The 22,402-nt window shown below is 51.6% G+C and overlaps 2 protein-coding genes and 1 non-coding gene across 4 annotated transcripts in view; 1 reads left to right on the top strand and 2 right to left on the bottom strand.

The window, feature by feature from the left end:
• Nucleotides 1-22,402, bottom strand: part of ACSF2 (acyl-CoA synthetase family member 2) — a 34,884-nt gene that overhangs the window by 5,250 nt on the left and 7,232 nt on the right. The window contains exons 2-10 of the mRNA XM_042966543.1: nt 7,744-7,939; nt 7,241-7,369; nt 6,927-6,980; nt 6,441-6,559; nt 6,134-6,299; nt 5,461-5,556; nt 5,165-5,322; nt 4,775-4,866; nt 4,416-4,492 (exon numbers count right to left, since the gene is read on the bottom strand). Of these exons, the coding sequence (XP_042822477.1) occupies nt 4,416-4,492; nt 4,775-4,866; nt 5,165-5,322; nt 5,461-5,556; nt 6,134-6,299; nt 6,441-6,559; nt 6,927-6,980; nt 7,241-7,369; nt 7,744-7,939 (1,087 nt within the window). The remainder of the gene's footprint in view (nt 1-4,415; nt 4,493-4,774; nt 4,867-5,164; nt 5,323-5,460; nt 5,557-6,133; nt 6,300-6,440; nt 6,560-6,926; nt 6,981-7,240; nt 7,370-7,743; nt 7,940-22,402) is intronic.
• On the top strand, nt 44-4,214 carry CHAD (chondroadherin). 2 transcript variants are annotated; one of them, XM_042966545.1, is made up of 4 exons: nt 44-1,038; nt 2,888-3,051; nt 3,325-3,470; nt 3,808-4,214. In XM_042966545.1, exons 1-3 carry the CDS (start codon nt 265-267, stop codon nt 3,464-3,466), a joined length of 1,080 nt encoding a protein of 359 aa, XP_042822479.1. In that variant the 5' UTR covers nt 44-264; the 3' UTR covers nt 3,467-3,470; nt 3,808-4,214. The 2 variants fall into 2 exon arrangements, with proteins under 2 accessions (XP_042822479.1, XP_042822478.1); XM_042966544.1 differs by having other exon boundaries at nt 46-1,038; nt 3,716-4,214.
• TRNAQ-UUG lies at nt 21,693-21,778 on the bottom strand. The gene has a single exon. It is a non-coding gene; the product is annotated as a tRNA-Gln (tRNA).

Below are 22,402 nucleotides of genomic sequence, written 5' to 3' on the forward strand. Positions count from 1 at the left end.
CGCCCCCCCCCCCCCAACCTCGCACGGTCGCCAGCTGGGGGCAGGGCCCCGCCCCTCCCCGTCGAGGGCGGGGGCGCATCCCTGGGCGGGAGGGAGTTAAGCCCGGTGGCCTGGATGCTCCACGTAGAAGCTGGCTCCGGCTGCAGGCTGCGGTCAGGGCCACCGTATAAATAGGGCGGGAGACCGGAGTGCCCAGGACTTGCCGCTGCCCGCGCCCCGCCGCCACCGCTGCCCCCCGGCCCCCCGGCCCCCCGGCGTCCGGCCATGGCCCGTCCGTCGCTCTTGCTCAGCCTCGGCCTCCTGGCCGGCCTGCTGCCGGCGCTGGCCGCCTGCCCCCAGAACTGCCATTGCCACGGAGACCTGCAGCACGTCATCTGTGACAAGGTGGGGCTGCAGAAGATCCCCAAGGTGTCAGAGAAGACCAAGCTGCTCAACCTACAACGCAACAACTTCCCGGTGCTGGCCGCCAACTCGTTCCGGGCCATGCCCAACCTCGTGTCGCTGCACCTGCAGCACTGCCAGATCCGCGAGGTGGCCGCCGGCGCCTTCCGAGGCCTCAAGCAGCTCATCTACCTGTACCTGTCCCACAACGACATCCGTGTGCTGCGCGCCGGCGCCTTCGACGACCTGACGGAGCTCACCTACCTCTACCTGGACCACAACAAGGTGACCGAGCTGCCCCGGGGGCTGCTCTCCCCGCTGGTCAACCTCTTCATCCTGCAGCTCAACAACAACAAGATCCGCGAGCTGCGCGCTGGCGCCTTCCAGGGCGCCAAGGACCTGCGCTGGCTCTACCTGTCGGAAAATGCGCTCACTTCGCTGCAGCCCGGCGCTCTGGACGACGTGGAGAACCTCGCCAAGTTCTACCTGGACAGGAACCAGCTGTCCGGCTACCCCTCAGCCGCCCTCAGCAAGCTGCGGGTGGTGGAGGAGCTGAAGCTGTCCCACAACCCCCTGAAAAGCATTCCCGACAATGCCTTCCAGTCTTTCGGCAGATACCTGGAGACCCTCTGGCTGGACAACACCAACCTGGAGAAGGTGAGCTGCCAGCTGCGGAGCTCTGCCCGGGCTCCTTTTCTGCCTCGAGGCCCAGGGATCCAGGGCCACAGCCGGGCACCGTCCCTTCTCCCCTAAAATTGCTTCTGTCTCTCTGGCTGTCTCCAAGGTGAGGAGCTTTGCCACCTCTGTCCCTCATCTTGTCACATCCTCACCCCTGTCCCTAGTCTCAGCCACCGCCCTCCTAGGATTCCTACTTACGGACAGAGTTGGGGCTGCCCTGGCCCCTCGGTTGGCCCCTGGGAGGCACATCCAGTGCTCCCCAACCCCCTGCTGTGGGCAGGAGCCACCTCTTCCTGTTGGGCCCTTCCATCCCTCCTCTGCTGTTTTTTTCCTGTCTCCAGCAGGCCTACCACCCCATAAAGGAAGGTTTGTTTATTGAGAAGGTTTCCAGAGGAGCTGGGCAAATCAGGCCCACAAAGAGACCCTGTTCTTGGTGGGGGGGGGGGGGGGGCAGGGGGATTGCATGTGTGCAAAAGTGGGGTGGGGGGCTGGGGGGTGAAGGGAAAGCAAGTAGCTGAGGAAGAAGACCTCCTCCATGCCCCCCAGAGGCCCTGGCGAATGTCCCCCCCACCCCGCCCCACCTCCCAGTTCACACACAGACACACTCCGCTGCGTTCTCAGGTTCATTTCAACGGAGGGGGCCCAGGAACTAGGGGTTTCCCCAGGTTGCAGGGATGGCCCCATGCGCTCTGCCAAGGGACAAAGGCAAAAGCCCCATGACACTGTCAGCCTTTGGCACAGGACTCCGGGTGTCTCCATACAGGGAAGACTGGCTGGGCCGCACTGTCCCCCAGACCACTGACTGCCCTTTGCCCACCGCAGTCACCAGACCCGTCTCCTGGCTGCATCCTTGCTCAGCCCGTCCTCCCCCGTGATACCCAGGTGGGGTTGCCTTGGGTGGCGGTGGAATCTCTCCGTGGGACTGGAAAATCACTCTGGTACAGGGGCTTCGGCCAGGAGGTTTGGGCGAGGACCAAGGCAAGGTGTAGAAGACCGTCATCAGAACAGTCTGGTTACCAGGGAACTTCGCACCCCTCCCTGAGCCACAGAGATGAGGGCAGAATCATACCTGGATGGCAGCCAACTTTGTCTGGGTGGATGCGGCCCGCCCTTCTTCAGCCCCGGCCCCTGCAGACATGAAGTCGGATTTCCCTGTGGGCCACCGGTGCCAGAGTGGCCTTTTAGTGGGTCGCAGAGCAGGGCAGTAGGGGCTGATCTGGGGCGGGGGCGGGGGGGGGGGAGGGGGCGGTGCGGCCAGGCAGGACTGTGATGCCTGGGCCAAGATGCGGGCACCAATAGAATGTTTCCTCTGGAGCCGTCCAGCCTGGCCAAAGGCTCCACCAAAGAGGCTCCACAAATAGCATCTGGCAAGCAGTGAGGGAGCAGTGAGGACAGAGCTGGGGGAAGTCCCAGGACCCTGGGGCTGCGGGGAGCCTGGGCCCACTGCCCATCCCACCAAACACTGACCAGCTTCACCGTGTGCCAACGCAGGCCGCTGGAGCCAAACTCTGGCTGCCTCCCCAGGCCCAGTGTTTGTGCAGGGAGTGTGATGCCAGGGGAAGAGGAGCTGGGTGTGGTCCTGCAGCTACTGTTTACTCTCTAGTGTGACCCTGGGCAAGAGGCTTGCCCTCCCCCCCACCCCCCAGCACGCCCAAACCCGCCCCCCATCTGCATTTTGGAAATAACACCACCTATCTCAATCGGTGGCTGTATGGCTTAGGTCATCTGAGACAATTTAGCCTCAGGAGCCACCGCCGGGGGACCTTAGAGCTGGGAGAGGCTGGACACCGGGGCTGGGGTCCTCACTCACGTCCACCTCACTCCCCAGTTCTCGGACGGTGCTTTCCTGGGTGTGACCACGCTGAAACACATCCACCTGGAGAACAACCGCCTGAACCAGCTGCCCTCCAACTTCCCCTTTGACAGCCTAGAGACCCTCACCCTCACCAACAACCCCTGGAAGTGCACCTGCCAGCTCCGGGGTCTTCGGAGGTGAGAACACCCCCACGCTACCCGCTGTGACCTGCCCTCATGGGATGGAGTGGAGGCACACTGGCCCTGCAGTACGACGTCTGGGGCACATGTCCTAGATCTGCTACCTAACAGGTGTGGGCCCTAGGAGTTTGTAAAATGAAGATGACAGTTCCAGGCTATCCTAGAGATAAGTTGATCTTGGCCCCCTGGCTCATTGTCCCCTCCCCCCGCGCCCCCCCCCCCGCCCCCTACCATCTCTCCCCCAATCCCAGCGACTCTCTGTCTCTCTAGGTGGCTGGAAGCCAAGGCTTCCCGCCCTGATGCCACTTGCGCCTCACCCGCCAAGTTCAAAGGCCAGCATATCCGTGACACCGATGCCTTCCGCGGCTGCAAGTTCCCCACTAAGAGGTCCAAGAAAGCCGGCCGCCATTGAACAGGTGGGGCACGGGTGGGCAGCTCCCCTATTCCCCTCTCCGGAGATTCTAGCAAGTGAGGAGGGGGGGTCCCAGGATACTCTGTGCCCACAGAGGGGCATGCATACTCTCCATTTGTGCAGGGAGAGGAGGGGAGGACTGAGGCTCCCCTCTAGAGGAGAAAATGACGCTGCCTGGGACTCCCACCATTCTCTGCAAGCTTTGTCAAGGCTATCGGGCTTCTGACGCTGAACCTTGCCTCACTGCAGGTCCTGACTCAGCCGGTCCTGGTGACTGGCCTCTGCCTCCAGCTGGAGAAACTACTGACCTTCCCATCTCTGATCCCCACCTCTCCCCACAGCCTCTGCTGATGCACAGAGCTGTTCACACCTAGACACGTCCTGGCAGGGGGACTCGGGCACTCCAGCACGAACCCAGCTCCCCCTGACGGTGAGAGCTCCGTCACGCCTGGCCCCACCGCCACGGCTCCTCTCAGAGAAGCTATTGCCAAGACCCCAAGTCCTTCAGAACCAGAACCCGAATCCTCCTTCCCTTTGCTCCCCTGGCCTTGCCCTTTGGAAACGAATACCAGATCTTTGCCCTACTCCTTTCTTCCAGAAAGGGTCTTGAGCCCATACCCCGACTCCGCCAGCCCCCTGCCTGCCAGGACACTCTAGCGGGATACTGGTGCTTTGCCGCATACCCTCCCATGCTGCCCTTCTCTTCCAGATTTCCATAAATATAAATTTATGTATGTGTAATATTTACTCCCCTGTCACCTGTTTCTATGACTCGCCAGCTGCTGATGAGGTCAGACTGCACTTTCTCACATCTGCTTTCTGGAAGGAGGGCCAACCGAGAGGGTCTTCCTTGGAGATCTGGCCCGAGCTCATCCCTACAGACACAGTCTGTTCTCACCCCGGGCCTGGCCTGCCCCCTGCCCGCAGCCCCAGCCCAGCTGCCACTCACCACCAGCTCCTTCATGTTTAGCTTGTCGATGATGGCTCGGATCAGCTCTGGGGGTGCGGGGGACCCAGCAATCACACCTGAATCAGAGAGAAGACTGACACAGCTCCCTGCTTCTCCAGGCCCTGTGGACCCCCTCACCTACAGCTCCTTCTAGAGCAGAACATTCCCCTCTTGCCCTTGACCCTGGACTTGTTCCTACACCTGGCACTTGGCCTTGGGCTGGTGTCCAAGGACACTGGGGATTTGCCTCCCTCCCACCCGCTTTTCTGCATTGTCTTGTTGCCTCCTAAATAAGAGATTGGGCACATATCTAGCTCATCAGGTCAATCCTGGCTTGGCTACCCTTGGCCCTACCCCACCTCCACACATGGACGAGATGTCGTAACTGGAGAAGTCTGGCTGGTTCAGAATGTCCACGAACATTGTGGGGGTGCCGTACAGGATGGTGCCTCTGTATAAGGTGGGGGGAGTCTCAGAATCAGGCTTGGAAGTAGAAGGGAGCTCCCTCTTCTTACCCACCCCACCCTGAACCGCCCCCTCCGCCAGAAAGGCCCAAGGCTGTATATGTGGGAAACAGGAAGGAGAAGCTCTTTGGAGGCAGGAACTCGTCCTCCCCGGGAGTCCCCCACTACCCCTGTCTCCATTTCTCTGGGCTGAAGCGGGCACACATCTCAGAAAGGGATCAGAGCCCCGGAGTGAGGAATCGGAGGGTCTCATCGGCCCCTGGGGGGCTACCCACTGATGCCCACCTCTCTTTGCTGATGGCCTCCAGTGCCTTCTTGCCATCAAAGGTCGGACAGGGTAGGATGAGGGTAGCACCATACATTAGGCTCACCATCGTGCCCCCCACAGAACCCAGGCAGTGGTACAGGGGGCTGGGCAGGATGATCCGTAACTCCTCTGATGTCTGGAAATGGGGGCAGAAAACTGGTTCTACCCTGGAGCCACAAGTGCCCCCCCAAACCCCACCCCCAGCCAGTCCCACTAGCCAGCAGGGGGAGCCCAACAACCCCACCCCCTGCAGGGCCTGGGCTAGCCCCCTCACCTTTAGGTGCAGCCTCAGCCGATCCCCTATCATGTTGGAGTTGTTGACAATGTTGTAGTGGGAGAGTGTGGCCCCCTTGGGGCTGCCTGTCGTCCCCTGATAAGACAAGCAGGTGACGCTTGGCTCCTGCTCCCCATGTCCTTCCCACCCTGGGCCACCATATGGGAGAGCACCGGACCGGGAGTCAGGAGACCGGGACCAGTGTCCCTGATCCATTCATTCATTGAACGTGTGTTCACAAAGGTATACCATGTGCCCGCACGGTGCCGGGTGTGATGATCCAGAAATGTGGAAGATAAGGTCTCTGTTCTTATGCCACTCATCAAGTGGCTCAGAGAACTCTGGCCCAGCGGCAGATTCCCTCTCTGGGCCTCAGTTTCCTCATCTACTAAATGAGGAGGCACATTGGTCAGCTCTGGCCTGACGTGGCCCAGTGCACCTGCCTCCGTGCTGAGGAAGAGAGGGCCGGGGTGGGGGTGGGGGGGGGGGCATGTGACAAGGACGCCAGTTGGCGATGTTTCCCGGGGCCGAGAGGACAGCTAGGGCCGGCCCCAGAAGAGTGTCCGCGCCCTGGGCCTCTTCTGTCATCTCCTCATTCTTGGGGAAGGGTCACAGGGGCGGGCAGGGGTTAGCAGGCCAGCCGGGGCTTGGGGCCTGGAGACCGCTGCCCTACCGAGGTGAACTGGATGTTGATGGGGTCGTGGCAGGACAGGAACTGCTGGGTGTACCGCAGCCGGGCCAGATGCTGCTCTGTGCTTCCAGCTGCCACCACCTCACCAAGGAGCAGGGTCCCCGGCAGAGGGTCGTCCACCGAGATGACTGTGGTCAGGTCTGGGAGCCTGCGGGGAGGGAGGGTAGTGAGAATCAGGGGCTGAGGGAAGGCCCAGGGAGACACCAGCCTCATCCCTGGGGGGTGGGAGGGGATCAGGGGGCCAGGGGGCCACACCACGCGCCCCCTTCCCAGTGTGGGAAAGCCCCACCTCTGACTCTTCAAGGCCCCCGGCTGGGCCTTCTCCAACTCTGGGCAGATCTGCTTCAGGATGTTGTAGTATTGCTGGGTCTTGAACTGCTTGGGGAATGTGACGGCTTTGCAGCCTACCTGTGGAGGGGGAGCCCCCCGCCCCCCTGGTCAGCTGGGAGCTCCAGGCGGGGGCTCCGGGCTAGTTCTCACTAACAGTGACTCCTTCTCACACACACACGCCACCACCCCGACACACGCAGGTGCCACACACACACGCCAGCTCACACGCCTATTGCCTCCAACACACCTGTGCTGACGCCGGGACACACACGCCGGCCTTGGGTCTGACCGACCACCCTCTCCTCCCCCCGCTGCAGACCTGAGGACGGATAGACTCTGGGTGTCGCACACCTGTGCGTGGCCTCTCTGACCGCCCCCGCCCCCCCCCCCATCATCCCCCTGGTTGGCTGGCTGGCCAGCCCCCTCCCCCAGGAGCAGGTTCTACCTTCTTGAGGGCATACTCCAACTCCATAGCCTGGTAAGCTGGGTTCACAGACACCTAGTGGAGACAGTGAGGGTATGTCAGTGAGTGTCTCAGCCAGACCCTGTCCCTCCCGCTGCCTCTCCACTCTCGGGAGGCACAGAAACACCATGCCGTCAGAGGCAGTGCCCTGCCCGTCCAGGCCTCCTTGGGGGGCTTCGGAAGAAAGCACTACGCGGTCTGAAACCAGTCAGGCACCGGTTCGGTTTGGGGGCCAAGGAGCTGGGGGACTCCCCGTGAATTCTGCACCCCCTACATACCCAGTTGTTCCCGCTCACCAGAATGATGCCTGCCTGAGCGGTGGCCAGCTGCATGAGCACCCACGCATAGGAGTTGGGTCCCCACATGCCCAGCCGGTCGCCCTTGCGGAGGCCGATACTCAGGAGCCCAGAAGCAGCTTTGTCCACCTGGTGTAAATAGAGCACAAGGGGTGAGACGTGGGCGAGCCGGAAGGGGCCCTGACTCCCACCTCAGCCCTTGGCCCGGGGGTTGTCACCGGAACCACCTGGGAGCAAGGGACAGGCAGATTCCCAGGCCTCAGTGGGCCTGGATGGGGCCTGGCAATGTGCACCGTGAACCAGCAGCCCAGGAGTGAGTGATGCAGGTGACCTCGGGCCCCTTCTGCCTCAGCCCTGTCCCCTTCTCCTGCCATCCCTTGGGGTTCTCAGGCAGCCCCCTCACCCTGCCCCATAGCCAGGTGCTGCCCTGAGGGCTCCACCCAGCCAGTGCAGCCTGGGGGGCTAGCACCTGCTGACTTCGAGGGTTCAAGATCAGGACCCACCTCCTCCTTGAGCTGGGCAAAGGTCAGCCTGATGTTCTCCTGCGGGACGACCAAGGCCTCCCGGTCGGGGACCCTCTGTGCTATGGCTTCCAGGCACTGCCCCACAGTCTTGTTGATAAGACGCTGTCTTGTGAGGCCCTGGATGTAGCTGAGGCCTCCGACGGGCAGGGGGACGGTGCGATCTGCCCCTGCGGAGCTGTGGGGAGAGAGGCGATGGGCTCCGCTGTGCCAGGCCAGGCCGCTCTGGCACCAGGGGCTGGCACACCCGGCCGGGAGGTAGGCTGCTCACAGCGTGCACAAGTGCCCGCCCCTGCCCCATCCCCGACCCGATAGAAAGGCTCAGTTATTCTGCAACTCTAAAGCTGTACTCAAAAAAACTCTGAGCGCCTGGGTGGTTCAGTCGGTTAAATGTGGGAGTGTAACAGGTCTCAGACCCTGTTCCCATCAGAGAGGGTGTGGTGTGGGGCCTGAGGGCCGATGTTGGCCAATTCGGTGCTGCAGGTGCTATGCTGAAAGGACCACGTGTCCCTTTTGTTGATTGACTGCTTGGGTCTTGTAGGGGAGAGTCTGGGGCAAGAACAAGGTATGCAGGATAGAGGGGAGCCACACTGGATTTCCCCATAAATGGGAGAGGAAGTCGCTGCCACCTTGCACGAGGGTGGGTCACGAGGCAGGCGGACTGGGAAGCTGAGGGGACCCGCTGCAGCTCTGTGGGGAGCAAGGGAGCACTAGGCTGGGATCGGGGGTCTGAGGGCTCCTCCCGAGTACGCTGCTGGCTGGGTGGGCAACCGACACAGTCACCTTTGGTGTCCCATGTCACCTCCACGGAGCATCTCTGCTTTCAGCTACTGGGACAGTTCCTTGGGATCCTGTCTGCTCAGGGACTTCAGTTCTCTCCCGTTCTGCAGCTGGACAGAGCTGGGAGGCATCTGTACCTTCTCAGAGGTCCTGGTGGATAAAGCCCTTGTTGCCTTGGCTGTGACTTGAATAAAACACTCTATGCCAGCTTCTCTTCTTGCCTCTTTCTCCTGCCTCCTGCCTCCTAGCATTACAAACCACCTGCAGCCTTGTTCTCAGGGGCATCAGGAAAAGACGCAGGATTTATCCTCTCTAGGCCTCAGCTTCCCCACCTAGGAGTAGTCTGAGGCCTGGATCGGTGGTTATTCTCAAGTGAAAGGGGATACTATGTAAATGACCCAGTTAATCTTATCAAAGGATTGTGGCCAGCCACGTAGGCCAAGTGGTTCCTGCAGGTGTACTGGGGGCAGAAAACAGCCCAGACAGCAGGGCTATAAAATCCTATGAGGCCCCACACCCTACTATCCCTAGGTTGACCAACCTAAAATACTGTTGAGCGGGCTCCCAGTGCCCACTATGACACCCCTCAAAAGGGATTACACGCCCCAAATCCCTACGTCACAGGCAAGCGGCGGAGGGCATGCATTTTTGCCCACTGGGAAACAAGTGTGCCTTCTTCCTTTGGGTTTGCCAAAAGTGATAGTTGCAAGAACAAGCATGTGGAGAACTTGCTTAAGAAGAAAACGAACACAGGGTTACTAAGTAGGAAGAGAGAGACAGAGACAGGGAGGCACAGTAACAAACTTCATCTTGAGGTTCTGAATCCCTAGGCCCGGCCACAGGTGATGTCTGCCTTCCTCTGGACTTTCCACTGTCAAAGGGCAATAAATTCCCTCTTTAAATTTAAGCCAGTTTCCGGAAGGTGGGGGGGGCGGGTAGGGAATGCCAAATTCCATTTGCAACAAGGAGGAAGCTGGAAGACATCATGCTAAGTGAAATAAGCCACACTCAGAAAGACAAACATTGCCCGATCTCACTTATTCGTGGACTCTAATAAATCAGCAAACAAACCAAAATAAACTTAAGCCAGTCTGAGTTGTGTTTCTGTTGCTTATAACGGATACATCCTAATATACCTACAGTTTTCAGGTTCAGTGGATAACCAGTGCCCTTGAAGGCCTGGCAGGCAGCCTCCCACAGCCCAGCATCGGGTTCAGGAGGCAGCCAAGGGAAAATCTCAGGCACTTTAAAGGTTTTGTTGTCAACAAAACATAACAGGTTTCCTCTTATCCTCAAAGTTGACCACTGTCCTTGGTTCGGAACCCGGGTTTCTACTCATTCAACCATAGATTTCAGACCAGAGAGTGGCCTCCTGGAAATTCTAGTTGGCAGATCAACAGGTTGGTTTATGTGCAAAAAACTCCCCCCAAAACTAGGGCTCCTGGGTGGCTCAGCCGGTTAAGTGGCCGACTTCAGCTCAGGTCATGATCTCACGGTCTGTGTGTTCAAGCCCTGCGTCAGACTCTGTGCTGACAGCTCAGAGCTTGGAGCCTGCTTCAGATTCTGTGTCTCCCTCTCTCTCTGCCCCTCCCTCACTTGCACTCTGTCTCTCTCTCAAAAGTAAATCAACATTAAAAAATTAAAAAAAAAAAACCCAGAAAAATCCATTTCAATTGTCACATATGTTATATCCTTTATCTTCATAGCAGTGCTGATAAGTGCAAAGGCCCCCAGTAGGTCCTTGTCCTTAAGAAACCACCCTCGGGGAGTTTAGTTGGCCATGGCCATGTGGAATAGAAACCACATTCCCAAGTTTCCCTTGCAGGTGGTCTGGCCCAAAGGTGAAGGTGTGGATTTAAAGAGAGGTACTAGGTACAACTTCCCTTAAAGGAAAGGGGCATCTTCTCTTTTCCTTTCCCACCAGCTGGAGTGCCATCTGCGACAGGAAGGGAATGGCAGAGACAAAGAGGCTGGAGCCTTGACAGGGGGGGCGTACTGTGCCGCCGAGCCTCCACAAGGTGGCTGTCACACAGGACGCAGAAAAAGAAACTCCCATCTCCTCAAAGCCACAGTGAGAGTGGGTTTCTCTGACATATGCTAAGCAAATCCTAATACGTACAGGTGGGAAGCATGAACTGCCATCCTATAGGTAAAGAGAGTGAAATGCACAGAGCCCAAGTAGCTGAGTCTGCAGCCGGTAAGTCAGCGAAACCGCCCCTGGAACACACATCGGGGAGGAAGGAGTGGGTGGGCAATTCTGTTCTTTAGGCTTTGCATGTGTCCCCCCAGACTGTCTAATCTCCATTTTGTTTTTTTCCACCACTGTTTACTCATTGAACTCAGGAACCTGGGACCGGAGCAGGGCAGAACAGAGGTGGGAACAGGTGCTCCTCCAGAGGACTTAAGAATTCTAGAAACTCGTATGAATGCAGTTTGCTCATAAAGGTAAGAACCACCCAACCTTTCGAAACTCCAAGCGCAAACAATTGATTCTACTCTCCTCCTTCCTCGAACACACCCCAAGGGCCTTGGGCAAAAAGGGGCAGCCACTTCTTTTTCTTTTATTGTTTCTTCTTTAAGTAGGCTCCACACCCCAGCAGAGTCCAACCCAGGGCTTGAATTCACAAACCTGAGATCAAGACCTGAGCTGAGATCAAGAGTAGGACACTTAACTAAATGAACCCCCAGGCACTCCGTCTTTTTCTGTTCTTCTTCTTCTTTTTTTTTTAATGTTTATTTATTCTTGAGAAGGAGACAGAGCATGAGTGGGGAGGGCAGAGAGAGAGAGAGAGAAAGAGACAGAATCTGAAGCAGGCTCCAGGCTCTGAGCCGTCAGCACAGAGCCTGACGCAGGGCTCAAACTCAAGAGCCAGGAAATCAAGACCTGAGCCGAAGTTGGACGCTTAACCGACTGAGCCACCCAGGCCCCCCTTTCTTTTTTTGTTCTTTTTTTTTTTTTTAATGTTTATTTATTTCTGAGAGAGAGAGACAGAGCGTGGGCAGGGGAGGGGCAAAGAAAGAGCGAGACACAGAATCCGAAGCAGGCTCCAGGCTCCGAGCTGTCAGCGCAGAGCCCAACGCAGGGCTAGAACCCACAGACAGTGAGATCATGATCTGAGCCAAAGTCAGACACTCAACCGACTGAGCCACCCAGGTGTCCCTCTTTTTCTGTTCTTAAACAGAGTGGCAGACACACCATCTAAACCTGAAAAAGACAATAGAGATTTGGTTTGAGAAGTTGTGGCTTTTGTTTGTTATTATTATTATTTTTTTAAACATTTTTATTTATTTTTGAGAGCCCAAGAGAGACAGAGTGCGAGCGGGGGAGGGGCAGAGAGAGCGGGAGACACAGAATCCGCAGCAGGCTCCAGGCTCCAAGCTGTCAGCACAGAGCCCGATGCGGGGCTCGAACCCACAGACAGTGAGATCATGATCTGAGCCGAAGTCAGACGCTTAACCAACTGAGCCACCCAGACGCCTCTGTTATTAATATTTTTAACGTTTGGGTGGGAAGCTAATGAGTCAGAGGAGGAGAGCCAGCAGTTCCTGTGGCTTCCAACTCAAAGAACTAAAGTCGAATGGTCTCCCCACCGTCAGCAGTTACCCATGGCTAAGCAGAGGATCCCCCTTCTGACATATTGTCAGAAGGTCAGTAGTAGTGTCTCATATTTACATCCTTTTACATCATTTTACCATGTCTCATCATCACAAGAATGGTGAGTACAATACAGGGAGATATTTTGAGAGAGACCATCCACGTAATTTTTATTACAGTATATTGTTATAATTGTTCTTTTATTATTATTGTTGTTAATCTCATACATGACTAACTTATAAATTAAACCTTACCATAGGTATGTCTCCATAGGAAAAAAACGTTGTATATATATTTTGGTGCTAGCTGTGGTTTTAGGTGTCCACTGCGGGTCTTGGAACATATCCCCCATGGATAAGGAGAAACTACCGTAAATATTTAGTGAGGCCTTCAGCTACTTGGGTTGGGCGTCCTAAAACACATAAATGAGGCAGGTGGGAGCCGTGAAAAACCGGAGACAAAGCCCCACCTAAAGGTGTCCTTGGAGAGTTGTACTTGAGAATTCAGGTGAGAAATCAGGAAATGAGGATTTTTCTTTTATTCTCTTGACCTTTTATTGTTGGCAACGAACGTGTTCACTGTTTTATCCCCAAGTGCCTCACAGTGCCTGGAATGTAAGAGGTGTTCAACGGAATGACCAAATGAGTGAATTATAAATAATGCTCCTAACAACCCAACGGAAAAAAAAAATGAGTGAAGGACTTGAATGGACGTTTTTCCAAAGAAGATATTTGGCCCACAAGCATGTGAAATGCGAACGAAAAGTGACACACCCTAGGGAGGCGAGAATCAAACAACGCAAAATAACAAGTGATGGCCACATGTGGAGACCCTGGAGGCCTTGTGCACAGCTGGTGGGAATGCAAAATGGTGCAGCCAAGGTGCAAGCCAGCTGGGTGCTTCTCCAAAAAGTTAAACACAGAATTAGCAGATGACCCAGCAATTCCAGTCCTACGTATCTACCCGGAAGAATTAAAAACAGGGACGCAAACAAACACTTGTACCTAAATGCTCCCAGCAGCACTATTCACAATAGCCAAGGATGCAAACAACCCATTGGTTCCAGCAACGGGATGAATGGATACACGGAACGTGGACGGTCTACCCAATGGAATATTATTTGGCCATAAAAAGGAAACGTATTGATATCCACTACAACGTGGGTGAACAGTGAAAATATTATAGTAAGGAAAAAAGTCCGGATACAGAAAGCCACATATTGTATAAGTCTGTACATATGACATGTTGAGGAGGAGGAAAGGCAAATCTACAGAGACAGGAAATAGATTCAGTGGTTGCTTAGGGCTGAGGGGAAGGAAGGGTCCAGAGTTGATAGCGAAGGGAATGGGGTTTCTCTTTGAGGTGAGGGAAATGTTCTAAAATTTACTGTGGTTTGGGTGCACATATTCATGACTGTACTAAAAACTGTGGAACTGTATACTTTAAAAAGCAACATAGAGGGGCACCTGGGTGGCTCAGTCGGTTAAGCGTCCGACTTCAGCTCAGGTCATGATCTCGCGGCTTACAAGTTCGAGCCCCGCATCGGGCTCTGGGCTGACAGCTCAGAGCCTGGAGCCCACTTCAGATTCTGTGTCTCCCTCTCTCTCTGCCCCTCCCCCATTCATGCTCTGTCTCTCTCTGTCTCAAAAATAAATAAACGTTAAAAAAAAATTAAAAAAAAATTTTTAAAAATAAAAAGCAACGTAGATACTTCCACTCATAAATACGTATTCAGCAGAATTCATGCATGTGCTCACCAAACGACAGGTCTGAGGATGTTTGCGTTATCTCCAATATGAAAACTACCTAAACACCCACCAGCCGTGGAACAGATACATAAATGGTGATTTCTTCTTTGCGATGTTATATAGTAATGACAGCAAATGAACTATGACTATACCCAGTAATGTGGGTGAAACTCACTTAAAAAAGTTAAAGAAGCCAGATAGAAAAAGGTATATACTGTCTGATTCCATTTATCTTTTTTTATATTTTGTAAATATAAATTTTATATTTTATATTTTATTTTATATTCTTTATATTTATATTATATTTATATATAAATATATAATATTTAATATAGATTTATATATTTAATATATTAAATTAAATATATTTAATATATAACATTTATATTGTATTATGTTTATATTATATATTTTATATTATATAAATATATTTTATATTTACTTACTTTGCGGGCGGGGAGAGAGAATGAGTGGGGGAGGGGCAGAGAGAGAGGGAGAGAAAGAATCCCACGCAGGCTCTGCACTGGCAGCACGGAGCCCCACTGGGAACTTGAACTCACGAACTGTGAGATTGCGACCTGAGCTGAAATCAAGGGTCGGTCGCTTAACTGACTGAACCACCCACGCACGTGCCCTGGATTCCACGTATAGGCACAAAACAGGCAAAGCTAATCTAAGCCGCTGGAAATCAGGAGAGCGGCCAAATGGGTGTTGGTTATATGGGTGTGTAGAGTTCATAGAAAATTCGCTAAAGGGAGTGCTTCAAACATGTGTACTTTTCTGAATCTGCGGTATACTTCAATACAAAGTTTGAAAGAAAGCTCTCCTAGGGCTAAAGCTGGTAGTATTGTTATCCTCGAGATTCATAAACTAAATTTAGTGACAGACTATGGCATCTATTTACCATTTTGTCATAAAAATAAAAGCAGCACGTGCAAAACCCATCCATACATTAATAGAAAATGCTGGGCAAGTCAAGCTGACACATGATCTCTGTTCTAGAAATTACTCCAGCAAAGAGAGAATCTCTGTTTTGAACGCGGCAGGATCTTCCGCCCTGAGAACCCCAGTAGATGGTAAAGCAGTTTAGGTGTCCTCTGTGCAGTTCTTGATACACTGGGGCTCCTGGGCCAACCAGCCCGTGACACACACGGCCGCATGTTCTCCAGGTTCAAGAGCACAGAGCAGCTCGTGACATATTGCTTGCTGTTCAGAATGTCGCTTACTGGATGCAAAGGCTGTGGAATACTGCTCCAGCGGGAAGCCAGAACCACTGGATGGCTATCTGCTTTACAATGTAATATCCAGGGACGTCTGTAGAGACGTTTAGTGACAAGTCGGGAGTGTGAGGGTCCTGATTCACGGAAGAGGTGGGCGCTGTCCGTGAGGAAGGGCGGAGGTGGGTGAATCTCCTGCAGGGGGGTGACCCGAAGGCAGGAAGAGAACGTTCAGCTTCTCCCCTGCAAGGCCGTCATGTGGGTTTTCTCGGGGGAAATCGTCCCAAGTGCTTTTGTCCCTGTCTTACAAATGGAGAAATCGAGGGAGAAGTTAAGCGACTTGTCCAAATGCTGCAGTAAAAGTTGATGAGAACGGCCTCATCATTTGATCGCAAACCGCTTTCCGCAAAAACAGACCAAGCGGCGTCGACCCACGAAACGCAATGGGCCACAGACTCGGGGAAGAAGTCGACAAGTGGCGGGTAGGCATAGGGAAAGATGTCCGCTATGTTGCCCAAGTCAGGGCAAAACAACCGTGAGGCACTTGTTTCCCAAGAGATCAGCAAAGGTGGGAAATACTGATGTCACAACGTCTGCAACTTATTTTCAAGTGGTGGCAAGAACTGTGAGGTGTGTGTGTGTGTGTGTGTGCGTGTGTGTGGTGTGGTGCATGCGTGTGTGATGTGTGTGTGTGTGGTGTGGTGTGGCACATGCATGTATGTGCAAAGACAGACAGGGCATGTATGGAGGGAGAGACGTACTCCCCGACACTTCAGCAGCTCGTATTTCAAATTCGGTCTTTTCGGCCATTCATCTGGGTTATGGTAGCACCGGGCCCCAAAAGCTGTTATCCCAAAAATCATATATACATGTATGTATGTATGTATATATGTATGTGTGTATATATGTATGTATGTATGTACATATCTTGAAAGTGAGTCAGTCTGTCTGATTCTGTAATAAATGAAAAGTCGTTACAGGGGAAAATGTAACAAATGAGTAATCCTCTGCCCAAAGCAAAGATTGCTGTCTTTCTAGAGGAGTCTAAGTCTAATTTCAAAATTTCACACAAGGTGTTCTTGCCAAAGAGTCCCCACAGGCAACACTGGAAAGCATTTTCAGCTCAATGAGAGTTCAGGGTACCCCTGGATACCCAGTCTGTGGCATCCTCGGCTTTGTGCAACCAATATGTGAGCTTATCCCAGGATAGGGAGAAGGACTCAGCAGAGAGCCCATGGATTACAACACTGCCCTCAATATTGCCAAAATAAAGCTCCCCAATTAGAGAAGATTAATAACATGGCTATTAATCTCAACATAAAAACGAGAATGACTGATGACACAGACTGTTGGCAAGGATGTGAAGAAATGGGCCTAAGTGTAAATTGGTACAAGATTTTAACAGGGCAGTAAAGACAGCAGCCATAATGCTGCTTATGCGTCAGGACCCCCCGCCCCACCTCCCAGAGCCGGAACTTCCTGGAAACTCAAGAGGGAGGCTGATTGCAAATTAAGAAACATTTATATGTTGGCGTGCTTGGGTGGCTCAGTTGGTTAAATGTCTGACTCCTGATTTTGGTTCAGGTCATGATCCCATGGTTGGTGAGATCGAGCCCCATGATGGGCTCTGTGCTGACAGCTCGGAGCCTGCTTGGGATTCTGTCTCCCTCTCCCTCTGCCCCTAACCCCGCCCACCCCCCAGTAAATAAATAAACTTAAGAAAAAAAGAAGCATTTATATGTCAGCATTTCTGGCAAACAGCATAAGAAATCTCACAAGGACCTGAATATTCAAGGCCCCAGCAATTCCTACGTAGCAAATTCTTTTGTTATGTTAATAGTCAATTTGCATTCAATTTGGTTTTTATAAAGACATATTCAAAATTGTATAAACTTCGGGACCCCCAAATCTGAACCCCTTCTGATTTAGTACTATCTGTTAACATTTGAATACGCATGCCCTTCGGCCAGCCATTCTACTTTTAGGAATATATCCTAAAAAACAAGCAACAACAACAACAACAACAACAACAAACTAGCAAATGCCTGAAAGTATGATTAATTGCTGCTTAGCAAAGAATTGAGAAAAATACTTTATTTCTATAAGTAAGGGATTAGATCAGCACATCATGGGGCATCTGTATAATGGAAACCTATGCCATTAAAAAAAAAATGAAGACACTCTATATTTAATGATATGGAAAATGTCTAATACATTTGAGGTGAAAAAGCACATTTCAGAATAATGTGAACAGACATTTACTGATGTGTCCTCATGCTGGTTCTCTTCTAAATACTCCATTATGTTGGATCTCTTATAATCTTCTTAACTGCTCCCGGAGGCAAGATTCATACCTACTTTCACATGGGAATGAAGCCCAAAGAACTGCCAATGAGTAACCAGGCTGGGATTCAAACCCAGGACTTTCAAGGCCTCCATACAATACAAAGTGAATTTATGGCTAAAAGTGTGCTTCCGCATGTGTGTTACATGAACATCAGTCTTGCACTATCTATAACAAGGATTATTCTGTTTTATTAATGAAGAAGAAAGAGGTTGATTTTCTTAGGGTTCCAAATCCGGTGGGTGGCAACTTTGGATCCCTTTCTATGTGTATTGCTCTTTAAACTGTAGCCTGTCCACAGCCTCCTCTGGGGGCCCCTATGGGGTCTGGAGCAGCGAACCTGAGGCTGATGGGGCCCTAGGAATGCCACCAGCCCATTGAGAAATATCTCCACTCGGCCCCTACCTCCCAGACCTCCAGCACACACTGGTCTTTTCCTGGGATTTACTTGTGGAAACTGATTTACCTTCACTGCCTCTGATCTCATTGTCCCGTTCTCATGTTCCGGCTCACCTCTCCTAGCACCAACCACAGTGGCTTTGCCCCATAACTGCATAGCCAGTCCCCCCATTACACCAAGATGGTAAGCCTTGTGCCCCAGTGCTGGCCCTGCCCAGTCCGGCCTGGCCTTCCAGCAGGACCTAGACTGAAAAGAGGGGGCTGGCTGGTTTGGGGAGGTCCCGTGGCATTCTGGACATTCCAGGGCTGGCGGCTAACGTCAGGGCTGGAGGCCACCATGGGCGAGAAGCATCCCACAGTCCTGACGGGCAGAACTGAGCCTGGAAGGAGTCAAGGGAGGCAGGGACCGTCATGACACCTGAGAAAACAGGTCTGTACTGTCTGCTTGGATTAGAAACTCCTTTGACTCTTGCTACACATTACCTGCTGGGAGGAGGCGCTCGGGACAGGGGCCAGAGGCTTGCAGGTGGATCCTGCCCTTGCTGGGGGTTGAAATTACTTAGGACAAAGCTCTTAATCCTTTCAGAAGCCACCAGGCAGGGAGGGTGGCTGGATGCGAGGGCCCCCCGGGAACTGCAGGAATACACCCCATGCTGAGGCAGGCCACTGCTCCCCTGGGCAAGGTGCCATGCCAGCCACCAGCAAGAAGGCTTTAGAAACGAAATTGAAAGCAATAGACTGTTTTGGTTCCAAGTCATGGACTGGCCTCTGCCCTTCCCCCGCCACAGGCATTTGATCCCAGGCTGGTTGGTCCCCGGGCCCTAAGAAAAACATAAATCATCAACAAAGCTAAAAGACAAGCAACTGCCTGGGTTTACAAATTTCATTCTACACGTAAGAGACCAAGGATTCGTATTTCACTTGTATTTAAAACAAACTCACACATCAAAAAGGACAAGGAACCCAACGTAAGAAATGGGCAAAGATTATGAATAGAGATTCACAGAAGACATTTCAAAAGAGCCCAATCTCCCTGCTAATCAGGGAAATGTCCATTCAGACCACAGTGAGATATGCTTGGGCCCTTTCTGGAGGGGCAAACATTTCAATGTTCATTAGGCAATACAAAGCATTTGCAAGAATGTGTGCACACGGGACTCGGGGTTTCTTCTGGTGGTCACAGCAGCAAAGCCTCTCCAGGGCTATTTCCAGAAAAGCTGGAAATGTCCACCCTTTAATACAGCAATTGCACTGCTAGATGCATAGTCATAAAAATGGAAAAAGAATAATCCAGATCTATAGCGTCTGTGTAAATAGATCTTAGAAACCTACTGTTGAGAGAAAAAAAAGAATGGCACTCTGGTACAGCTTGTGCTGAAATTATAAAAGCCTAAGCACTGTTTATGAAAACAAAAAATAGGAAAGCTGAAAGCACTGATTACCGGCTTGATATGATTCAAAGTGCTTTCCACGGGATACAATATACTGTTTATGGATTCAGAGACATATTAAAAGCAAAAAACTCACTCCGACACGACATGCATTCAAACTATAGCTCTCAGTGATGGATGGGTTGGAGGACGGCTACGAAAGGGACTTTAACTTGATCCATAATGTTTTATTTCTTTTATTTATAAATTTCTGTACCAAGCATAGCTCTATGTTCATTTGGAGTGGTAGGTACCCAGGTGTTTGTTAATTTAGCTTGTGATCGTGGTTAATTTTTTTTTTTTCTATGTGAAATATTTAAGAAGGAGAATACCAGAGGTTGATAAACTCCCCAGAAGGGGCACCTAAAACGTTCAAAAGACGGAGCAACTTCCTGGCGTGGAAGGCGTGAGACGCACCGGCCCTGTCATGTGAAGGGCCAGGGCAAGACCAACGTTAATGAAAGAGAAAGAGCCCCAGTCTGTCCATGAAGTTCACGTGCCATACTCACGGGCAAGCCTCAGTCCTCAGTCAACACACTCACTCTTGTGGGAGGCACAGTTGTAGCTAAAAGTGCCCATTGCCTCCTAGTTCGTGGCAGAGAAGAGGCAGATTCTCCTCTTCTCCTATCCCGCTTGGATATGGCCCCAAGATTCATGCCCCTGGACTACACACTGATCCCACCATGGGGCTGTGTCCCGTCCTCCCCCTAAGTTGTACAAAGACACCAGGCTGCTGGTTGACCTGGGAGTGGCACTCGATATGGGAGTAGAGACAGCAGATGCCTGGGCAGGAGGGGACAACGTGGAGGCTGTAACAGCTGTTTTACCCTGAAATAAAGTTCTAGTTGTCATGTATCTGCATAGATGGGCGACACATTTACGACAGCGACAACATACAGCTTTGTTCAAGAAAAGGACAGTGCTGCTGTGACAAAATCCAAACAAGAGCACGACTGAATGGTCGTTTTCTTAATTGACAGCACAGAATGACTGATGTTAAAAAAGGGTCTCGGCAAGAAAGAAAAAAAAAGGAATTTTTACTTAAGTCTCCTAGGAAAAAAAAAAACAAACCTCAGACTAAATCAGTCTTACATGTAAAACATAAAACTTAAAAAACATGGAAGAAAATCTTCAGGATCTAGGGCTAGGCAAAAAGTTTATAGGCTCGATACCACAAGCATGATCCATCAAATCGATAACTGGGCCCCATCAAAATTCAATTTTGGTTAAGAAGATGGAATAATGAGGGGGCGCCTGGGTGGCTCAAGCATCCGACTCTTGATTTTGGCTCAGGTCATGATCTCATGGTTTGTGTGATCGAGCCCCATGTTTGGCTCTCCGCTGACAGTGCGGAGCCTGCTTGGGATACTCTCTCTCTCCCTCTCTCTGCCCCTCTCATGCACCCTCTCATTCTCTCTCTCTCAAAATTAATAAATAAACATAAAAAAAAGAAGATAAAAAGATGAGGGGCGCCTGGGCGGCTCAGTCGGTTGAGCGTCCGACTTCGGCTCAGGTCATGATCTCACAGTTCGTGGGTTCGAGCCCCGCATCAGGCTCTGTGTTGACGGCTTGCTCAGAGCCTGGAGCCTGCTTCAGATTCTGTGTCTCCTTCTCTCGTTGCCCCTCCCCCGCTCACGCTCTGTCTCACTCTGTTTCTCAAAAATAAATAAATGTAAAAAAAAAAAAAAAGATAAAAAGATGAGCTCCAGAGTGGGAGAAAATATTCACGAAACACATATCTCGACAAAGAACAAGTATCTAGAATACATAAGGCATACTGAAAACTCAATGGTTAAAAATAATCCAACTACAAAATGGGCAAAAGACACAGAGAGACATTTTGCCAAAGAGGACATACAAATGGCAAATAAAGCACATGGAAAGATATTCGACATCATTGGCCGTCAGGGAAATTCATATTAGAGCTGCCATATCATGACATACCTATCAGAATGGCAAAAATAAACAATAGTGACCATAGCAAATGCTGGCGAGGATGCTGATCATTCACACACGGTTGGTGGCATAATTAAATGGTAATGGTCATCCTGGAAAACAGACAGTTTCTTTAAAACCAAACATGCAACTACCATATGAGCCAGCAATTACACATTAGGGGCAATTATCCCAGATAAAGAATTCTACTCCCAGAGAAACAAAGGTTTATGTTCACCCAAAAATCTGTACACAAATGCTTATAGCAGCCTTATTTGAAAAAACTGGAAACAATCCAAATGTCTTTCAGTGGTGAGTGGGTAAGCCAACTGTAACATTCATATCAAGGAATGTTCTTCTTTTTTAATGTTTTATTGATTTTTGAAAGAGAGAGAGAGCGACCATGCGGGCGTGCAAGTGGGGGGCGGTGCAAAGACAGAGAGGGACAGAGGATCTCAAGCGGGCTCCGGGCTGAGAGCAGAGAGCCCGATGTGGGGCTCAAACTCACGAACCTGTGCAATCACGATCTGAGCCAAAGTCAGATGCTCAACCCACTGAGCCAACCGGGCGCCCCTTAAGGACTACTCTTTAGCACTACAAAGAAAGGAACTATCGGTACGCAAAGAAACCTGGATGAATCTCCAGAGAATTATGTGGAGTGAAAAAATCAATATCAAAAGGTAGCATATGGTATGATTCTATCTACATAATACCTTGAAATTACACAATCACGTAAATTGAGAACCAATACCAGATTGCTAGAGATTAAGCAGGGGCTGGAAGTGGAAGAGAATTGGGTGTGGCTATGAAAAGATCCTTGTGCAGATGGAAATGTTCTGTATCTTGACTATATCAATGTCAGTATCCGCTGTGATATTGTACTAGCTTTGCAAAAGGTTACAATTAGGGGAAACTGACTAAAGGGTATATGGGATCTGTTTGCACTATTTCCTTTTTCTTTTTGTTTTTTAATGTTTATTTATTATTGACAGACAGAGATGGAGACAGAGCATGAGCATGGGAAGGGCAGAGAGAGAGGGAGACACAGAATCCGAAGCAGGCTCCAGGCTCTGAGCTGTCAGCACAGAGCCCAGTGTGGGACTCAAACCTACGAACCGTGAGATCATGACCTGAGCCGAAGTTGGATGCTTAACCAGTTGAGCCACCCAGGCGCCCCCCCCCCTTTTTTTAAT

Source organism: Panthera tigris, chromosome E1 (assembly GCF_018350195.1).
Source record: "Panthera tigris isolate Pti1 chromosome E1, P.tigris_Pti1_mat1.1, whole genome shotgun sequence".
Lineage (NCBI taxonomy): Eukaryota > Metazoa > Chordata > Mammalia > Carnivora > Felidae > Panthera > Panthera tigris.